Source organism: Vulpes vulpes, chromosome 10, assembly GCF_048418805.1.
Source record: "Vulpes vulpes isolate BD-2025 chromosome 10, VulVul3, whole genome shotgun sequence".
In the NCBI taxonomy this organism is placed as follows: Eukaryota; Metazoa; Chordata; class Mammalia; order Carnivora; family Canidae; genus Vulpes; species Vulpes vulpes.
The window spans coordinates 90,751,842-90,773,906 of record NC_132789.1 but is presented as its reverse complement, the minus strand read 5'-3'; the positions used below and the strand labels follow the sequence as shown (position 1 = coordinate 90,773,906).

Here is a 22,065-nt window from a genome sequence, read left to right as displayed (position 1 = left end):
AGCCATCGAAGCAGGAGAGCATTATAGGTGCTTTGACAAGAATCAGCGTGGGGGAAGACAGGACATGTCAGGGATCACGCTGGGACCCCAAGTGTCCCCGGAGAGCTGTTCTTATGAAGCAGAGTCATGTTGAAAAAGGCGAGGGTCATGAAGTTCTTGCTTTCTTCTTGGTAAAGCCAGAGACTGTTAGGGAGGAAAAATCCATGGGAGAAAATGCCAACTACAGATTAAACAAAAGTAATAGATTTCAGGCATTCAATGCAAACCGTACCTGTACGTCGTTGGGCTGACGTTAATCTTCCGTGGTACGCTGCAGGACTCGAATTTGTTGGCCAAGGTGACATTGTTTCCAAAAAGACAGTAGCGAGGCATTTTAACGCCAACGACTCCAGCAAACACGGACCCGGAATGCAGTCCAATCCTCATCTGGAAGCCAAAGGTGACACAAGGTCCCCGTCAGGGATAAAACGCTTCCTGCTCAGCAGGACTATACAGACGCCCTTTAAATGCTTTTGCCCTTCGTTCCCCTCCTCTGCAAAACCTCCTGCCAACCTCCCTTCACTCGCATCCGGCTGAAAATTCCTAATGCAAGATCAGTCCCCCCTCAGCTCCTCTCCACTCTGCATGCATTTGGGCCTGGAAAACAGAGCATCTTGGTTTCAGCCCCCTTCGGGGCACTGCCTTCTGGGCACACCTCGCATGGTCACCAGGGGGACACGACAAAGGGTGGATGGCTGTGGACGTGGACCTGCTCTGTCCATCAAGTCAGGCAGACGGAAATTCCTGGCCCCCAGGTGGGGTTTCCCAATGCACTGTCAGGCAGGGGTGAGGGAAGCCAGTTCTTAGAATATACAGAATAAAAAGATCTACGGCAAACACTTTGTCACTGCTCAATGACTAACGTGAAAGGAGAAAGGAATTGTAAGGTTTAAGCGGACGGTGACAGAGGAAGCAGAGATGGAGCTGCTTAGAGTTACATCGTGATGACTTTTGTCATTACGTAATACACTTTTTGTTTTAAATTTGTAAAGATTTTATTTATTTATTCATGAGAGACACACACAGAAAGAGAGGCAGAGACACAGGCAGAGGGAGAAGCAGGCTCCTGCAGGGAGCCCAACGTGGGACTCAATCCTGGGACCCCAGGATTACGTCCTGGGCAGAAGGCAGGTGCTCAACCGCTGGGCCACCCAGGGATCCCCATAATATACTTTTGTTAAACACTCCTGGATGTATGGAAAAACCAGAGCTGGGCCACATCTAGATATAAGGTGCAGCCTCTGATATGCTGGGGTGAAAGTTTAGGAATTCTGAGGATTAAAAAAAAAAAGGGAATTCTGAAGATTGTCATTGATTTGGAGAACAATTAAAACAATATTTTAAACAGGCATCTTCTATAAGGTCTGAATTCTTGCTGTTCTTATGGGATGCCCAAATTCTTAAATTGCCACTACAATACAGTAAGTTAAAGCGGGGATATTTTATATGACGATCGGACATCGCGTGCATTCTTTTCATGTCCTCTGTTCAGTGGACCATTAAAAAAAAAGTTTCATTAGATATATGCATTTTAAACAAAGGCCAAGTACTCAACGATTTAATGTTTTTCACAATTCAGAAGACTCTAGTTTTGCCTACTTTTACAACTAATTTTAAATATTTGCTAACAACGTTTTGGAATCATTTGCTTGTAAGATGTCAAATCATGATGAATTCTGCACAAACAAAAACACGCGAGTAAGAATCAGGAGCCCTGCATCCCCAACCAAACTCTACTAACAATGGACAGTCTGACTCTCTGTGAGTCTCTTTATGTCCCGCTCGTTCTTTCTTCATCTATAAAACACAGGATTGGATTAGTTTTAGAGTCCCTTCTTTGTCACAATTTCATTTTAATCAGCAAAGCTTAGATACCTGTTACATCTGGTATTTTCTTCTTTAGGACAATACAGTTTTGCCCATGTACCAACCAATCAGTATGAACAAAAAGCTATCTTCTGTGTCTAAATATCAAACACAGTTTTAGCACATAATTTACATCAGAAAGTTTCTGCTCCTTTTGGGCCCTCTTCTGGTTAAACCAGGTTCTCTCTCTATACTTAGTTATTTTAGCTTTGTCCATGATAAACTTATCATAAAACTTTTCTCTATTTCATAATCAATCATCAGTTAATCACTCAATCCAAACAGCCCAGACAATGAAAATGCCCCTTGGTTCCTCCCATGCTGCTCTCCCTCCCTCCGCCCCCTTCTCGGGTTCTGAATTTCGCTCTCAACAGCCACAGCTTTCTTTTCAGGGAATTTTTCAAATTCAGATGCAAATTCACAAATTTCATTTCCAATTCACAAGACAATGATCCAAAGTTTAAGATGCACAATGAGTCCTGAGTGGAAACCTGCTGGGGGAGTCTTCCCTTTGGGGACCCCTTTTGACACAGCACATGTCTCGCCAAGGACATCCTGGGAAGAGGAAGGAGAGTAATAGGAATCTTTTTTTAAAAAAAATTTTTTTTTTTTTGAGTAACAGGAATCTGATTCCAAATTCACTTTGCACTTACGCTCCCTGCCACATTCGGCCCTCTGGTTTCTATCAATACTCCACCTGCAGCTTTCTAAGCCGAAGTGGGTAGATGTCAGTAAGGAAATCAGCAGTGGTAGATGATTTATACATATGGCATGTTGGAAAAACATGTAGAGTTTGGCGGGGGGAAATAATTTTTATTCTTTCACTCTGATTCCATTCCATCGGGTAGCAGGGTAAGGAGGAAAAGACTGGGCTCAACATATGGCTTCCATTACGAAGAGAGCCAAGCCTACACTTCTGAGTAGTATAGTTTTGTATTTTACATTTTTTTTCTTTTTTCTATGATTTTAGAGTATGCCAGATAGGATTCTCTAGGACTTCAAAGTCCCATTTCTGAAAATCATCAATAGAGGACTGTCCTATAAAAATGAAGCAGCAGATTCACTATGTGTAGGACGAGTCAAGGTGATCTTCTTGTATTCTAGTAAACTAATGCCTGGCATGGTAATTTTATCTTCTCGGCTGCAGTAAGACATTATTCTGAGATAATCTAGAAATGTTAGAGTGTTATGTGCTTTGGAAAATGCTGGGTTGGATTAGCAGTCAATTTTCATTATAGTGTCATGACATCCACTGCAGGGGTTGGAAAACTAAAAATTACATTTTCCAAACTCGCTTGCATTTTCCAGATGCATTCTGGTTTGGTGAATCAGATACGCTCGCAAGCGATCTGGAAGCCGGGATTTTTGCCGGCACCGCACTTCTGCTGCTTCCAAGTGCAAGCACAACTGTGGAAGCCTTTGGGTGTCCTATGGCATGCTTAGCAGAGGGCCTAGTTTCCAGTCCCTGACTTTGTGAGGGTCACGATGCAGGATTTCCACGAACCTGATTCAAATTATAAGAAGTGCCAATAACAGAGGCAGCAGGTTTCTGAACACAGAAGTTTGCCGACTGCAGCTGGGGTGATAGAGTTCCAGAACCAGCTTCTTGATCTTGGAAAAAGCAATGACTCTCAACAGCTTTGGGAGCCCCCCCCCTTTTTTTAATTGGAGTTCAATTTGCCAACATTTAGCATAACACCCAGTGGAGCCCTTCTTTGAAGGTTTCACTTATAGATGATTTGTCCTCTAAGCGATTCTGTAAGCCACTGGATACTCTACCAAAAATTTCTCCCAGCCTCAGTAACTTACAGATTTTGCTCCCCGCAACTAAACCCCGACTGATGCTCTATTCTTTGGATAACTAATTAATAAGCATTTGCTCTCTTCCCATGACATTTGCTGGACAATACACGGTCTGCCTCACCTTGATAGGTTCTCCATGGGGAGACATGACTTCATCAGAGAGCTCCATCATCTTGAGGGCCATCAGTGCTATCTGGACGGCATGGGTGTCACTTTCTTTGTGCAATCCCCCAGCCACACAATATGCATCACCAATGGTCTCCACCTACACATAATAGATATTTTCCATATTACAAATACAAGTTCGGAAAAAAATTATAGTACACATCATATAGCAGAAGTCTCAGTGTTTGGGCCCTGTGGCAAATCAGAGTCAATCAGATACTCTCAGAAATGGCTTTCCCTTTTAGGAACGTCATAAAGTTTGGGAGCCTTGCCTCAGGCATCTGCTCTGGATGGCAGTGTGATTCTGTGAGCACAACATCAGGGAGTGGCTTCTACTCCCAGACTTGCTGCTGACTCAACACATCATTTTACCTTTTTTTTTTTCCTTCTCCCATCATCTAAATGGCTCTGTAGAGGCAAATGATGTAATGCAAATGATATTTTGTGTTTATAACAAATTGCTTAAAGCTTTTGGAATCACCTGCCGATGTTATATCCTCTTAGCATACAGTGTTTTTTTTTTTTTAGGATTTTATTTATTTATTCATGAGAGAGACAGAGAAAGAGAGGGGCAGAGACACAGGCAGAGGGAGAAGCAGGCTCCATGCAGGGAGCCTGACGTGGGACTCGATCCTGGGTCTCCAGGATCACACCCTGGGCTGAAGGCGGCGCTAAACCGCTGAGCCACCCGGGCTGCCTGCATACAGTGTTTTGAACAGTCACTGGTCAATCAATGTCATACGGATTTATAAGAATGTGTGATACAAAACTAAGACATAGTTTTTCAAAAGGATTTGAGGATTCTCAGAGAAACTATAAGTGGGTCTACATGATTATCAATAATAAAGGACAGAAATGAAGATGTCAAACAATGGTCCTATTGGAAGCCTGTTGAAAATCAAGCTGTTCTATAAATTCCAAGTGTCATCATTGTCATTACTGTTGTTGTAACAGGGGATTTTTATCCGTCTGTGATGCTGATGACAAAGCTACTGGTTAATTTAAATCCACAAATCATCCACCAAATCGTAACCACTGCATTTCTCTTCTCCACTAAATCTTTACTGTAAAGTATTAAATCATATCACTCCTCTTGCCCAAACTTTCTAGTCTGGAGGGATGGAGATGAGAAAGGAAAAAAGAAAGGCAGACAAACCTTCAGTGATTCTCCATTTCCCTCAGAATAAAATTTGAAACTCTTGCAATGCCCCTCAAATTCTGACCTTTCTGCTAATCTCAGATTTTATTTCTTCATCCTCTCTCTTGCTCACCTTGTCCCAGTGCCACTGGCCTCCTGTTATCCTTCAAATATACGAAACATGTTCCCACTTTGCTATTCCTTTGCCTGGAACAATCTCCTACAGACAGCCACTTGGTATGTCCCTCCTTTCCTAAAACATCACCACATGAGAAATGCCTGCCGCAACTGTCCTCTATAAATAGCAATCGCTCCTTATCCTCTGCACTTCTCCTGTTTAGCTCTATCCGGAATATCACACCAACTGGAATACTATATACTTGCTCATTTGTTCATTTTCCCTCTTTCCCCCAGTAAAATGTTAGCCATCTCAGTTTGTCTGTTTTATTAACTCCTAAGTTGCCAGTGCCCAATATATTTGCTAAGGAGCGAACCAGGCAGCAGTGCCTCTCTATAAGACTTTCCCCAGCGATATACGAAGTACCTAAAATAATGGCTAACATGTCTCAGGTACCCAATAAGTGTTACTGAATCAGAAGTGATGCCTCACTCCTACTTGGTGTTAGATGACTATTCTCTATGCTGTCATAGCACCTCGTGGGCATGTGTTCAGAATCGAGCATTCACCATGTCATATGGAAATCTGGCATTGGTCAGCCCGCCCTTCTCTCCCCAGACATGAGATCTTTTCGCTCATGCTGGCCAATCCTGGATGACAGTAAATATCTGCTAAAACAATCAAAAAATGAAGACTGAATGAATTGCAAAATGAACCAAAGACTAAAGACAACAAGAAAATGAAGTTAAATAAAGTCCTGGTACAAACAGGTCCTGGGGAAAACAACAGCTAGACTGTTTCTTGGAAGCCACCACACTCACAGGCGAGCTTATGATTTCACAATCCGTATATCTTACATTTATCTCATGGTTAAGAAGCTTCTTGATTTGTCTCCAGGTATTTTCATGCAAAATCAGAAGGGAAGGGAAGGTGGAAATACAGACAGAGCAGATGATTCACTAGCTAGCTTGGGTTGTGGTTGGATTAACCATGGAACTCTCTGGCTACTATCCACGTGGTAAACAGCACGGATTCTGAATACTTGATTGGAAAAACTGAATTGTTTTAGTTTCAACAAGTTGAAATTTGTAGAAGAGGGCTACTGCCCCTGTTAGCAGTGACAGCAGCAGCAAGGGAGACCGAGCCTTTCTTCTTACAATTCTGAGAGGAGACAGTGTCAAGATAGAAACTATCTACTAATAAATATAATAAATTCCACAAGAGGCCATCAAGCTTAACCTAACCGAAGCCAATTATTTTATCAGTAAGTATACATGGATCTCTTTTTTTTCCCAAGGGAATTATGACTCTGTCTGGAATTTCCTGCTGGAAATTTTTTAAAGGAAGGTTTTATTTCTAGAATCTAGATTGGAACAAAGCAGAAGCTTATGTATTCCCATAAAAAATATTTGTTTCCTCCTCAATAAGGTATTTATTTCATGTTGAGTGAAACTTTAAAATGCCAGATTGCACATGGCAAACTAAAAGGTGATTCAAGCCACATAAATGAGAAGGGTGCCCTATTCTTAATGCCAATGGCTGAAATAATGCAAAAGACTTTAAGTTAGTAAAAAAAAAAAAAAGTTTTAATTCTAGGAACACAGAACACAAAACCACCTCATTGTTCTCTCATGGCTAATAAAATTACATTAAAATAAGGCTAGTACATGTTAGGGATAATTACTGTGCCTCCTCGTGCCTGGAATGATGCTTGGTACATGGTAGGCACTCAATACATCCTGCGGTATCTTGAATAACAGATATTATTTGCCATAATCTTTGGAACAGTCATGTTCATGAAGCTTATGGGACATAATGTATGTTATTCGTGCATATAAACTCTGTAGGTGGATATTACTTTCTCTGTTTTAGAAATGAGAAAGGCTATTTCACTTTCTCAGCTTCCAAAGCCAAGTAGAGAACAAGATTTGAAGACAGGTCTCTCTTTGCACAGATGTCTCTGTCCTTGGCCTTTCTTCAATACTGCCTTAAGTCAGTGTTTTTTTCGTCTTAATCAGCATGCAAAGTATCACGTTACTTCTGCATTGAGTTAACCTATTTGAAGACAGTTTGTATAACACCATGTTTCTTCTGTACTTTTACTTTTACAAAGGATAACTTTACCCCACGCAGGTCATATTTAAAATTATCTCATGATTAATAATTCAACTCGGTTGCCACAGCCAAGGGTCCTGTTCACTGACTTTTAAATTGAACCCGTTCATGGGTCCTACACCCTATCCTCCACTCAGGCTAGCATCCCCGCATTATAGGCTTATTCTTTGAGAAGACAATGGGGCAGTCCTCTCATAGAATGATTATCTCTCTTTCTGAGCAGATTCAGAGCTATTTCTGGCTAGAGAACACCCACATGATTAATGCACAATGCCTGCTCCCAGGATGCGGCTTGCAGAGAAAGCCTTTCATCGGCATTGTAACTCAGGTCCTAGTGATGATGCTTTTTCCCAGCAACTTTTGCCTGTAAAATGGGCCTTGCTCTCCTCTCCCCTACCTTGTAGACATCCAGCTCCCCACACTGCTGGTCAAAGCGAGTGTAGAGTGCATTGAGCATGGTGATGACCTGCAGCGGCGAGCACTGTGAGCAGATGGCAGTGAACCCCACGATGTCTGAGAAAAGCATGGTGACATTACTGAACTTCTTGGCTTGCACAACCTGCCCTTGCCACAGCTGCTGGGCAACCTCGGAGGGAAATATGGAGCACAGGAGATCCACCGTCTTCTTCTTCTCCTCTTCCAGGGCTTGGTGGGCTTGCTCAAGGGTGGCCTTCAGCTTGCCCAGCCTCTTCTTCAGGCCGTCTTGCGCTCTGGCCTGTTCCCCTATCAAGACTACATCCCTCAGTGCATTGTGAATCGGGATATCTGAGAGGTAGAGCCCTCGTCCCGTAAAATCTTCTAATCTGTCCACACAGGGTGACCCCAAGAACAAGATTGCGCTGGATTCAACAATGTAGATCATTTGGCCTTTGAGGTCCATGACCTGTGAAGCAAAGTCAAATCAACTGTAAGTTTCTGATACCTTTTTGAGACAAACAGAAAGACAGACAGTGACAATCCCTTTATATTTAAACTCTATTTTTTTCCTACTTGCTGAAAAGGAAGAGGACGCTTTCTTGTGGTTTGAATTCCTTGTGCATTCTAAGATGCACGTGGACCTTTGAAGAGCGGATAGATAGGAGTAACTCTACATAGAGATCACGATTTTCAGTAAACAATGCAAAAAATCTTTGCTTCAAGGCTTTCTCACTAAGGGGAACGCTGATGCTTCTGCTATTGTATTCTTTCAATAGTAGCAGGCAGTGTAAAGGATCGTGCCAAGGATGCCTCAAGAGACGTGGGGCGGTAGGTGATCATCCTGCTTTACTGAACGAGTGTGAGCAAATATGTGTATCTGTGTTCCCTGCAGCAAAGAGTAGAAATCAACCCAAATGTCCTTCAACAGGGGACTGGCGAAATAGAGGACAACCAAACATTAGGATTCTATGCAGTCATTGTAAAAGGGAAATCAACCTATACCTCATGACATGCAAGAATGCCCAAAACGTGTTGTTTAGTGAAAAAGGGGGAGTTGCAAGTAGCATTTTGTTTTGTTTCACACGGAAAAATGTATCTCACTGTTTTTTTATTTTTTGGCTGTAATGAACATCTTTCCATATTACCTATTTTGAACCTTTAGCTCCACTGCTTTTATGGTAAAAAGTGGTAAAACTGTGGGAACAAACTGCAAATCTCCTGGAATCATGCATGTTTCAAAGTTATATGCATCATAAGCTTCAACGTTAGCTTTGCTCATACGATCAACTATGATTTTGCAAACTCTTTCCTTGGACTAAACGATTACCCAGATTCTCTACCATGAGAACAGCCCCACTCCCCAACATTCTCTAACAGTTAAAAAAGTTACTGATTTTCCATGTTTACTAAATATATTGATTTAAAAATCCATCTAGTGGTCTCCTATAAGAAACAAGTAGTTTTTGTATGTTTGTTGCAAGATAATGCCTCTTGTTACTCCCAACTGCCAGCTATTTGATGATGACTGAAAACATATTTTTATATAAATATTTACCTAGCTCCATTTATAAAAATGCCCTGAAAGAATTTTAAAAGGTAGATCGCATTCAGTAAATATTTGGGAAGTAATGAATCAAGTAAGCAAGCATATGAATGCAGAAAGGATTTTGCTTTAAATTGATTTTCGCCTTAAAATGATGTCAGACCTGTTTTAAACATGTTTTATCAAATGTCTCAGAGATGCATGTATTTTTTACCTTTTCATTTCTAGTCCTTAACCAAGAAATGATTTATTTATTTCCTGTTCAAAGTGCCATGACATTTTCCTTACCCTGGAAGATTTCTTCACAGAGTTGTCCCATCTCCTCACTCGGACAACAAACTGCATGTTCAGCATAGTCATGATTCCACTAAACGTTTGGTTGATCTTCGGAGTCAGAACTTCAAAGTACTCTTCAAAATGAGGCTTTCCTTGAAAGTCTCTCCTGTTCATCAGCCTTCGAATGCCATTGCCAAACTGCAGAATCGTCATGTCTTTGTCAAACATGAAATGAAAAGGAAAAGTCTTACAGAAGAGGGAAGCCGGAATCACCAGCGAGGACTGGGGTTTGCCTGGGGACAGGGATGGTTTGGTGCTTTTGACATGCAGGGAGTACAACAAATAGGGTTGATTGACGAACTCGCTGCAATCATTTCGGAAGCAGGGGGGCAGTAGTGACACTTCCACTTCGGTTTCGTACAATATGTGAGCAGCTGCCTTAATGATGCCGGGAAGAATCAGGGACGTGATTCTCTTAGGGAAAAAATAGTAAACATTTAAGAAATCATGATCTTTATCCAGGCACAGAATGGAAGCATCTTCAAACCGGCCTCTCTTTTCTGCTTCTTGGCAGTGGCTGCTCTGTTTCAAAAGGGTGCTGAAGCTATTTAAAAAATCTTTGAGGGTTCCTCCAACCACACCCAAGATATGTTCATCTTCCTCATAACATATTTTAAAAAGTTCTTCACCGAGAGATTCTTTGACGATTTCCACTGGAACTCCTGAAAGCAAATAATACATTTTCCGCAATATCAAATACATCGTCCTGGAGGGCTGTACTGTTACTACTATTTTTAACACTGAGTTGATGATTTAGTTCCCTTTACGTCTGGTAACAAGAGTTCCAACTACAACAGACCATCTATGTTCAAATTATCTACACAGACTAGTTCATACAATTCTTGTAACCCCAAATAAAAATTCCCAATCACTTAATCACGAAAGAATGATACATTAAGCATAGCACACGATTTTTAATCTTCCTTAGGAGATTCTTCTTACAAAAGAACAATCAGTATTACAGAATCAAGTTAATTTCAGAAAAAAGCTCTCCCATCATTCTGCTAAGGACAAACCAGTACATCTTGATAAAGGAGTACTGTCTCACTTGGAGGTCCTCCATCAGTAGGAATATCAGACAGGAATGAATTTAAAGTCACTGGTCATTAAACTCCATTTTGTCATTTTTCTCTAGAGTTGGTATAAAGCGATTTTTAATTTTTTTTAAAGCAACACAGCATTCTTGTTGTTTAATGTTACCTAAATGAATATTTGCTTGGAATATATTTACTTCCTGTAACTTCTCTTTCCCTAATCTCCTTTATTCTTTAAATTCTGTGTATCATTTCTTTTTTCCTCATTTGTAATTTGGAAAAACAAGAGTGCCGTTTTCATAGCACTGTGGTGATGTGTAGAGACTATATTTAGAACAGTGCCTGGCTCCAAGGAAAGGCTCAGCATGTCAGCCATCGCCATCATCATCATCATTAAATTCTTAATACTGTGTACTTTTAGAAAGATTTAACCTATTGGGCCATGTCCTCCAACTTTGAAAAGGACAGTACGACAAAGTTACCCATCCACTTGCCTCTCTCAAATTATTAATATGAGAACACTGTTAGTCCTTTTTCCCAGGATTGTTACCAATCTTTAAAAAAATTCTTTATTTTACATTGTTGAATAAAATTTTTCATGCATAAATGAGGAATAATTAGTTACGTTCAAGACCAAAGCATGTAAATGTCTATGAGTCAGCTTCCCATGCAGCCTTATCTATGTGTCAGCAAATAAACATTATAAAGAAGAGGAAATGTTTTCGGTCAAACAAAAATACACAGCATGAAAAGAATTATTCTTTATGTTAACACAATACATAATGCTGAATACTTCACTGGAAGTCACCAAAAAATAAATATGAATATTTTAGGAGAAAAGATTAGTTCTACTGAAAATATTAGTTCTATTAGTTCTGCTATTTTCTATTAGTAGAAAATATTTACTGTTCTATTAGTAGAAAATTAATTTTTACTTTTCTATTAGTAGAAAGTATTAGTTTACAGGTAAAATATTAGTTCTGCAAATATAATTACTCCCTAATTAGATATTCTTAAAACAATTCTATTACCTGCTGCAATTGCTTGGTCTGTAATTATTTTTTCCAAGTCTTCTCTTTCCAAAGATTTCCTGAAAACATGTCAACATCTTAAATTATAAACTGACAAATGAATGCTACAACTTCAGATCAGAACATATAGACATGATGACAAAATAATTTGAACTACCTTTTCTGTGGAGGCAAATCTTGATTTATCAAGTTTACAGGAGAGGAACAAGGACACATGCAACCCAAAACAATGTTGGAAAACCTCAAAACATACCTGATTTGGAGTGTTTCATCATTTTTTGAAGCATATTTACCTTTTCAGTTAACTTTTCCTAGGCTAGTAATATAGAGGTTTACACTGGCAGAGAACCAGAAGTATGAAATGGCCAACTAGGGGGATGGGAAGAAATCTGCCCCGGATTTTTCTGATAACACAATCAAGAAGAAAATTTTACATACTGATGGATTTCACTTTTTAAGTTTCATTATCTTCTTTCCTAAAGCAAATATGTAGTATATCTTGCTTCTGAGTTTAAGGCTCTATATATTTAACTCTCAGGCACTATTACATTGACCTATGTTTATAAAAATTAGTAACTAAAGAAATCTATTCTTTATTCAATCACACTGCATTGGTTTTTACAGAACAGAAGTTGATAATATAATAGCATACATTTTGATTAATGAAAAGTCTTAGTAATTTCGACTGGATGACTCATTTATTGATTTACATTTGCCTAATTGTTTTTTGATGGTTTCGGATAGTGACGACTTCTTATGACCAAACTGGCCAAATCACTAATCCACGTGAAGACACCTAAGCTTCTATTTGTAGGTCAGTTTGCCATTAGATAAACCAATTTTACAAACAGGCAAAAATCTAAATTTTAAACAAATTTCAGTAAAACACAATACATATAGAGAAGTTTCAAAGTAAGTATTTTTAAGAAGGAAAACTGCTCAGTCCACTATTTTATCACATAAAGGCATGCTGCTTATAATTGTACAAAATGCTACGTAGAAATACTTTCTTATCTAAATTGGTTGAGGATCACTACATAATTTTATATCGAGTTTGAATCTAGATATCCCCATACCTCTTGTTATATATTACTTTATATTAATCATCTTCAGATTTGCTTAATTTTTAAGCAATTTCTGTTTTCTTTTCTATTTTTTTTCCTAAAGAATGAGAGAATTTCTGCTCAGAGAACCCAGTTCTGCCAATTTTTTGCACCCATGATATGAGATGTGAACAAAACTTCATCCAAACAGCACATAATACTACTACTGTCAACTGCTGTTGTACATACTGTTATGTGTAAGGGTGTAAATATATATATTATGTTTGTAAAATTCATTCTGTACAATTGCAGATCAAGGTTGCTCTTCTGTGATATACAGGATATGATGTTTTAAAGACCATCTTGGAATACAATTAGAGAGTTTCGTATTTGATGTACTAAGACCCATTTTAAGTTTAATATTTTACCTTTGCAAAAACTTTAATTAAAGATGTTATTTTAAAAAGAAAAAATAACAAACAGCACATAATACAATTAAAAATAAGTCTCCTATCTTTATCTTTTTTTTTAAAAAAAGGACTAAGTTGCATATATGCCAGCAAATGTGTGTGTGCTTGTACACACACACATCAGCCATGCACAAATATGATGATGTGATCCAAAGATCCCAGGAAAAGAAACAAAGCAAAAGCTCTCTGTGAAGCCAACCCAGAGAGATATCACAATGGCTGCATTAAAATTCATTCACTTAAAAGGTGGGGAGCAAGGGGCTCCAGTCTTCAGTTAAGGACAGTTTATTGTTTTAATACATGGATTTTTTGCTTCTCAAATATAAGATAATAAACAGTCCAAAAAAAAAGAGTTATGGTCAGTGGTTGGTAAGCTGAGAGCAGTAGAAATGGAAGCTGACCTTCCAAAATGAGATGGGGAACAAAGGAAACAAAAAATTATATCCAAGAAACTAAAAAAGCAAAGCAGAGGGAAGCCATTTAGCATATCAGCAGGCAGTCATGAGAAGAAGGTTTGTCATCTTATTTCAACAACTGAATAATTAACATTAAGACAATTTAAAAGTATGATCAGCTCTTTAAGAAATCAAGGAAGTGGTAAAAAAAAAGTTTCAGATTTCCAAATAAAATGATTTTTTTTTTATTTTTTTAGTTTGAGGTATTTTTAAAGAGATACCCCACTGGGAATACATCCTAACTGAACCCGTGCAACTAGTTTAGGAACATTTCAGAACACAAAGCCCTGAGAATAAATTTGGAGCCAACTGGCTGCCAGGGACTTAAGCAGACAGACACAGTAGCATAGCTAGGGTGACTTGTGGCTATCTTATCAGCTTCGCTGAGAATTAAGGTCAGAGGCATTCTGGAATGCTTTCTGTATCACTCATGTAAATAAAGCTTCTGTCAGACGCATAGATTCACACTTTCTCCTTCTGGACCCCTCCTGACCCCTTCTTGGCTTGCCTGCTGCCTGGAGTCTGGGACCAGTTAGTCAACTGGGAAAATTAAGGAAGATAATCAGCTCATGAGAAATAGACTGATGAATGGATTTATAAAATATTCCCACAATGGTACTGGTTTGCAAAGCAGCAATGTTCATTTCTGCAAATTTGAACACAAGTATTTATCCTATTATTTACACATGAAATAATCCTTGCAACTTCAAGGAATCAAAACCAAGGCCAATCACATTATCTGCCAGCAGTAAATGTGCCAAGATATATTAGAAAAACTATATAAAGCAGATTTTTAAACAAAAACTTCTATATTAACCGTTTACAGAAAGCTTTCTTTAAAAAATGTTCAAAAGACAGGGTGCAAGAATAAAAGTCTAACTGGAACTGATATTCAGCTAGTGCCCACAAATATAACCAAACTGGTTATGAAAATACGGAAACACTTCCCTTGGGACTGATAAACAGCTGTTGCCTCAAGGTTCCTGAGTCAACCCCTCCCTTTTAGCCACCCCCCAACTTTGATTCTTCAATTTCCTCCCGATGCAGCAACTGGAAGTTTAAGCTGTGGGAGGTGGGGGTGGGGGTGGGCACTGGGACCCTGCTCCACCTTTAGGAAGTATCCTGTAGGCAGGGAGCCTGTGCCTATCATCTGGGGTCCCTGCCTTACCTGTTAAGTATTGACAGTACCTCTTAGTTGGAAAGACTAGGCCTGATGGCTTGTCAAAAGCAGCAGTACATGCGACATGGTTAAAATCATGGGCTCCCAGAAACCCAGGCTTGCAACTCAGTTGTGCCTTTGCATAAACAGCTGTCAAATCCTAAATATTTTACATGAACCTGGGCTTAGTGATGTATTCAATGTGAAAAATAAATGCACCTACTTTCAGATTAGTAGCAGTTAAAGCACTCAGTCCAGTTTCTCGCATACCACAGTGATTCGAAACACGTCGATGCAGTCACTAAGTGGTGGCTATTTGCAGGGGTGTCAGTAAGTGTAATGGGAGGTTCACACAACTAAAGTGGTTCAATTTACCTGCTTTCTTTTATTTTGTGTTTTGCCAGTGTTCTCTGAAGTGCAAGGTTCAGCCGCTCCAACTAAAAAATGAAAAGAAATGTTTTAAACATTCCCTTAAATCATAATTCATTTGAAGATACATATTTTTAAAAATTTGTCCTGAAAGTTTCTATCGAGCAGAAACATGATTACTTTACTGGTGAGCGTGGTGAATTTATGCTTCGGAAACGGAGACTGATTTTTCTAGACGTTTCTCCACTCTGGGAAGAAACAATGAGCTTTGGCTAATTTGAGTTTGGATGTGGGCTGTGGCTCACAGGCTTTTTGCCCTTTGTGGGTGGTCTCGCTGACAGCCACAAAACAAGCTGAGTTGGGATCCAAATAGAAGACTCCAGTTTGGTAGTGCCAGGTCTTCCACGAAGGAATGGTGGGCACCACTTCCTCTGGGTCAGGAAATCCTCTTGGATGTGTTGCCAATACTTCAGTGTGAGCGTGGCTCAAGCCAAGCAAATTCCTGTTCTCACACCCAGCCCCCCACTGCCTTTCTCAACTACAAATGCGGATTTATGTTTCATATTTCATTTACATGTCCTGGCCTAGAAAAGTCTGGAGCTATCTGTCTTTCCCTTTTCCCTAATCCCTTAAATCCAAGCTTTCACCAATGTCGGTTGATCACTGATTTCAAACAAATCTTGCATTTACCTTAACTTGTACTAATTTCCTTTCTTTAAACCAATTGTTTTCGTCAAATACTTACACTTTTACTCTCTTCTATTGATTTCTGAGTATTTCATGAGTTTTTCCACATTCTAAGTTATTTGTATGTAATCCTTGATGCTTCAGAAATACTTGACTATCTATTAATCTCTCTTAATCGCTTGTTTTCTCTAGTTGGTAAGTAGGATGTAGAGCGTTGGTTAGCAGTGCTGCCAATGTTTTGCATTCCATATAAAAACCATATGTATCTATACGTGTATTTATGTAATTGTTGATTCTTTCTGTAGTTTGTCCAGAGGAAAGTGAAGAATTTTCTGGTTATGCTCCAAGTTGGGAAATTCCTTTTTCCCTAACAACTATTTATATCCCTCTTACAGTTTCCACTGGTCAAGTGAGGCAGCAGAGTTAAGCAAAATAGAACAAGCTTCTGTTTTAATAAAATGAGTTATGAGAAGGACTTTCAGTTTTAAAGTGCATATAGAGCTCAGGGGGAAAAATCTAGAATGTATTGAAAAAAAAAAAACAGAAATGAAAAGTTTGCATCGGATGAGCAATAACATTACACCTTTTCAGGCCCTTCAATTCTGCTACTCTGGAATGACAGCTCCCTATTCTAAATCTGCTAAGGATATTTACCCCCTCCTCTGCCAGAAAAAAAACCCAAACAAACCCAAAACACCACGATTGCATAGTTAAATTTAATGATCTAAAACAAGAACTATAATGTTGTCAAATGCTGTTTTGAGCCTCTCCTTTAGGTTGCTGATAGGATTAAAACTGAACAGTAGGCTAAGCATTAAATCTGTCTACATAAAAAAGAATCAATTAAAAAAAAGCTGTATTTGATCAAAGCACGCTGATGTTTGGAGAGTTGATGAAATAATCTACACTGAATACCATACAGTCCAAAAACATCTGGTAGTGGGACATTTACTGTTATGAGGCAAATGGCCTCAGTTGTCAGAGTTCTACCTTTTATCCCTAGAGGTCCTATAGCTTTGCCTTCCCTGCTACGTGACGCTGTAGTCAAATTTTGATGGTTATTCCTGTGAGTTCACAAACAACACAGATTATTCTAAATAAAGAACCAGAGAAAAGGTAAAATGTCATTTAGAGTTGGTATTCAGAATGTTTTAAAAAGAGATTCCAACATGTGTCTGACTTCAATGGCAGGAATTCAAAATTTATCAAACAAAATAATGAAGCCAACATGGTAATGACAGGACCCAGGGAAAATATGGAAGCTCTCCAGCCTCCCCATCCTCACCATCTGTTCATCTCTGTGCATCTCACTCTGTTCTTGGAAATGAGAGTCCCAACCACTTCCCAGACGATGATGCCAACCAACTCCCTGAGAGGGATGACATCGCTCATCCTAGCCAAAGCTGGCTGTCTAGTAACTTGGGTGGGGTGAGAATAAGGAAATATTTCCATTTCAAAGACCATTAACCAGAGTACTATTGTGCTAATACTGTATTTGAAGTAAGTTCCTCCAACTTTCTGCTGATTCTAATTTCTCCATCTTCAAGATTCAATGCTAGTCTCTTCTTTCGCAGTCGCTCTAGTCATTCTGTTGACAGCAGTACTTGCTCTTCCCTTCGAAAGCTGTGCGACTGTAAAAGTCAAGTCGTTCAACCTCCCAGGTCCTTCCTGGGAATGAAACAAGATGACCTCTGAAGCTCCTTTAAGTTTCAAAAGTCAGTAGCCTGTGGTTCTTCAGCGCTCCACACAAAGCAAAGGGGTGGTGTTGGGTTAACAGAAAATTTTCAGTGGATTATTATAGCTGGGGTCGGATTAGATCAATGTGCAATCTCCCAGATTAAGTGAGTTCATATAAAACTGCGAACACTGCCAGAGGGTGGACGACATCATGAAGACTTTTCAGTTGCTCTTCTCTTTAGCCCTGCAGGAGGAGAGGAACTCTCCACATATCCCTGCATTCTTAAAATATGTGACCTCATTAGGGACGTGTCCTGTCCCCAGGGATGTCTTATAGGTGGATTAACAGAAGGTGCTCCAGATTTTGAAGTGGCACGAGGCTAGGCAGTTCACAGAGCTGTATCAAGAAGTGCCCAAGCTAGGGGCACCTGGGTGGCTCAGTGGTTGAGTGTCTGCCTTTGGCTTAGGTCGTGATCCCGGGGTCCTGGGATCGAGTCTGACATCAGGCTCCCAGCAGGGGAGCCTGCTAAGTCTCTGCCTCTCTCTGTCTCTCAAGAATAAATAAATAAAATCTTTAAAAAAATGAAGAAGAAGAAGTGTCCGGAGCTAATTTGCAAGCACTGGGCCATGACCTTGACTCAAGGAAGCAGGTCAAGCCTGGCTTGTGCAGAGACTTCGGACACAGAGCCAGAGGTGGAAACGGAGATTTTCCCACCTCCACAAATGGGCAGGGAACATATAACGGTCTTTGGAATTAGAAGAAAATGGATAGAAAAGAAGGCATTCTTCAAGGAATTTAATTTTAAGATAATAGCTAACAACTACCTAAGGCACTTAAGGGATGGCAAGGGCCATGGATTATTTCAGACCATGCTCATTAAGACTCTAGGGAGTAGGCACTGTTATTACTACCATTTTACAATAAGGAAGTTGAGGATAAGAGGGGCTAAGCAGTTGCTCAAAGTCATAAAGTTCATCAGAGTGCAGGACCCTTTTAAAAAGAATTCAAGATCTTCAACGTTTTAAGATTAAACACAATTTAAGAACATGATCATTTTCCAGGAGTGTGTTTATATGTTTCCAGGAAACAGTCTACATCTATTATAGCCTTGAAAGTGAGAACGCACGCGTTTACATTTTCCTTTAAAAATACTCGTTTACAATTTTCAAAATATCAGTAAAATCTCAAAAGGGCAAGCACTCACCTCAGGAAAAATCAGTTTGCAAATACTCTCTGCTAAAGTGTGAAGATAGACTCGGCTCCTACTGGTCTTCCTTTGAGGAAGACTTCTTTGTGCATTCTTCTCAGGGACATCCTGACAGATGGGCAGAGTTGCTTTGCCACTTTCTGAGGTTCCCGCTACCTCTTCTCCTGGCTCTTTGGGAACCTGCCCAGGTGCCAGTAAGGACAAAGGGCACTCCCCTGTGATCTTGAGATCCTTCAGCTTCGTGCAGAACATGGTGTTAGTGGCCTCTCACCCTGCTGTGGATCACCTCTGGGAAAGCTGTTCTTCTTATGCGGAGTGACAAACGGAAGCCACTAGCAGATCAAGAATACGGGTGACTGGAGTGTCTATGGGTAGTGGGAAGTCAGAACAGAAAGAGAAGTGAATTTTGTATACTTACGAAAACAGAAAAAAACAGGTGTCAAAAGGCAAAGACCTCATATTCATATATCATTTCCAAGTAGACAGAAAATTCTGGTGGACATGTCAGTTACAGAATCGATGAAATATTTGGTAAAGATCTTTAATGTGTGTATACTAGTAAAATACTTGGTTTTAGTATTTTTCAAACGTAACAGAGCTATATTCCACATGTCCCTACCACAAACTACTGATTTCCATTTTTATAGCCCACTTGGTCTAGTTTGATTCCAAAAGAGTGAAACTTTATGGTTTTATGATAAAAGCCAAGTATAGGGCAGCCCCGGTGGCGCAGCGGTTTAGTGCCGCCTGCAGCCCGGGGCGTGATCCTGGAGACCCGGGATCGAGTCCCACGCCAGGCTCCCTGCGTGGAGCCTGTTTCTCCCTCTGCCTGTGTCTCTGCTTCTCTCTTTCTGTGTCTCTATGAATAAATAAAATGAAAAACCTTTAAAAAAAATAAAAGCCAAGTATAAATCTATGTCTTAGTGCTAGTCCTACTACATTCTCATTATGCTCCCCTTTCCAAAAAATCAGGATAGCAGAAACCAGTGTCTCCTAATATGGAAAAAAATATATATGTAGTGATGCTCAAGTATATATTTATGGATCTGAAATGCTGAATTTTAGTTGAAAAAAAAAGATTAATTGAAATGTTAATTCAAAAGAAGATGCTTGTTTCTATAAATAGCAAAGGAATTTTGAAATATCATCAAAATGAAAAACAAATAATATTTTTTCAAAGAACTGATCCCTAAGATCATGCCATTGGATTTGCAGGGGTCTCTGGATCTGAGTCTAGATGACATTGGAGTAAACCAAGAAAGTCTCTCTCCCAGAGGCCCACTGAAAACATATGTGCGGCTATTCCAGCATGTTTCCCTTGTAATTTTGTTTGTATTGATGTTGTGACTGTGAATCTCCATACACAATCCACAACCAGATAACTAGTTATCTGTCACTGAAACCGTCTGGTTAGGAATGCAGCTTGTCATAACGGTCTTGATTAACTGGGTTCACCAACTGCTTCCATTCTTTGAAACACACACACACACACACACACACACACACACACAGAGTGAAAAGGAGTGCAAAAAGAGCCCAAGGTTACTTACTTCCTATGATGTAAGGTGCTGGGGAGTCTGTGTTTACAGTTAAGCCTCACACAAACCATATGACACATTATTGTTATTCTCACGGCGCCAGAGGCTCAACAGTTGAGGTTATTTTCTTTCATTTGACATGCCAGAAAGTGACAGCTAGGCTTCAAATCTAGGTCCATGTCACACCAGGGCCAATGTATTTTCTATGAACCCAAACTCCTAGACCAGTTTCTACGTAATCAGGCTTAGGTCATAAACTAGGATTCATTTAAAGATATGGTTTACATGTTTATATTAAAAAACAAACAAGAACATAATTCTCCTGCTCACAGGCTAGTAGCAGTTGAATCATCCAGGATAAAGCCTTATATTTCATTCTTTAGAACTGGAGATCAATTATTCCTTTTCTTTTCTGTGTGCCTCAATACTCTTAATATGTTCTTAATGTGTGTAAGTAACAGCTTGTAATTTGTCACAGATAAGTTCTCTAATAAGTTTAGGACAATGGACAATTCATTTGCTGAACTGGGACAAATAAGGAAGCTAAATTTGTCATCTGATGGCCCTTGGGTGTGTCGTGGGTTATTAGGTATGGGGGAAAGATTATGGATGCTGACAGGCCAGTAGAAGCTGCCAGTACTCTCTATGAAAGCCCTACCCCAAATCTGTGATCATATGTAATTTATGAATCTTCAAGAAGATACAAGGAAGAGCCTATCTGCTCACGAACAGAAAACACTTTCTGCCAGAATAGAACAGGGAGCTCCCTCAGCAGGCTACTGAGTGACCCAAAGTAATCTGGTGATAGAGAAAATGGTTACTTGGAGTCTGAAAGACCTAAAAATCCAAGGCTCTCAACCACCTTTAAGATTCAGTTCTGGGATGGGGGGGATCCCTGGTTGGCTCAGCGGTTGAGCGCCTGCCTTCAGCCCAGGGCGTGGTCCTGGAGTCCCGGGATAGAGTCCCATGTTGGGCTCCCTGCATGGAGCCTGCTTCTCCCTCTGCCTGTGTCTCTGCCTCTCTCTCTCTCTCTGTGTGTCTCTCATGAATAAATAAATAAAATCTTAAAAAAAAAAAAAGATTCAATTCTGAGAAAATATATGTTTCTCATTCTTTACTACATCCGAATGTAGCTATTACTATGCACTAACTCCCGTCCTCATACATGCTTTAGATCAGTGGACAGTGGGCCTTTCTGTAAAGGGCCAGAGAGAGATAATTTCAGTTTTGTGGGTTTCTATCAATGACTTAACACCAAGCAACCACAGCTGATATACGAAGGAATGGTATGGATGTGTTCCAATACAACTGAATTTGCAAAAACAGGCTGTGGACTTGGCCCTCAGATGGGCCCTATCCATTTGGATCAAGCCATAGCTTGCTGACCTCTGGTTATAGAAAGCTGAGCAGGTTAACTGAAGCATTTTAAGCTAAATATAATTCTGCCTATAGGACCAGAGCTACTTCCTCATCTCCTCTACCCACCCCACCCTCAAAATATAGCAGCCTTTGTGCATCTGTTTTGTTCAACTTGAAAGTAAAAAAGAAAAGACAGCATAGTAGATAATATTAAATAACCATAAAAATTATAATACCATTATTGTACATAATTTTTAGGAAGAAAAGCTATATTAGCTGAATGCCATGATTTCAATTATATCAAGATACGACCACAATAACTAGAAGAAGAAAGTATTCAAAAAAAAGGAAAGCAAAAAAATAAATTAGAAGATTCTATATTGGATCCGATGAAGGTATAGAACTGCTCCCTGAAATAAATCATTCTGGTACATATCGGAATTTTAGTTTGGGACTTAGGAGTTTGACATAATACAGTTTATGATAACATCTCCC

The 22,065-nt window shown here is 39.7% G+C and overlaps 1 protein-coding gene across 16 annotated transcripts in view; it reads right to left on the bottom strand.

The window, feature by feature from the left end:
- GUCY1A1 (guanylate cyclase 1 soluble subunit alpha 1) overlaps positions 1-22,065 on the bottom strand; it is a 62,095-nt gene that overhangs the window by 10,165 nt on the left and 29,865 nt on the right. For all 16 annotated transcript variants that reach the window (XM_072724900.1, XM_072724903.1, XM_072724907.1 and 13 more), the window contains 7 exons: positions 18,671-19,038; positions 15,108-15,169; positions 11,606-11,664; positions 9,493-10,202; positions 7,642-8,127; positions 3,830-3,973; positions 272-426 (listed from right to left, as the gene is read on the bottom strand). In XM_072724900.1, the coding sequence (XP_072581001.1) occupies positions 272-426; positions 3,830-3,973; positions 7,642-8,127; positions 9,493-10,202; positions 11,606-11,664; positions 15,108-15,169; positions 18,671-18,925 (1,871 nt within the window). In that variant the 5' untranslated portion in view covers positions 18,926-19,038. The remainder of the gene's footprint in view (positions 1-271; positions 427-3,829; positions 3,974-7,641; positions 8,128-9,492; positions 10,203-11,605; positions 11,665-15,107; positions 15,170-18,670; positions 19,039-22,065) is intronic.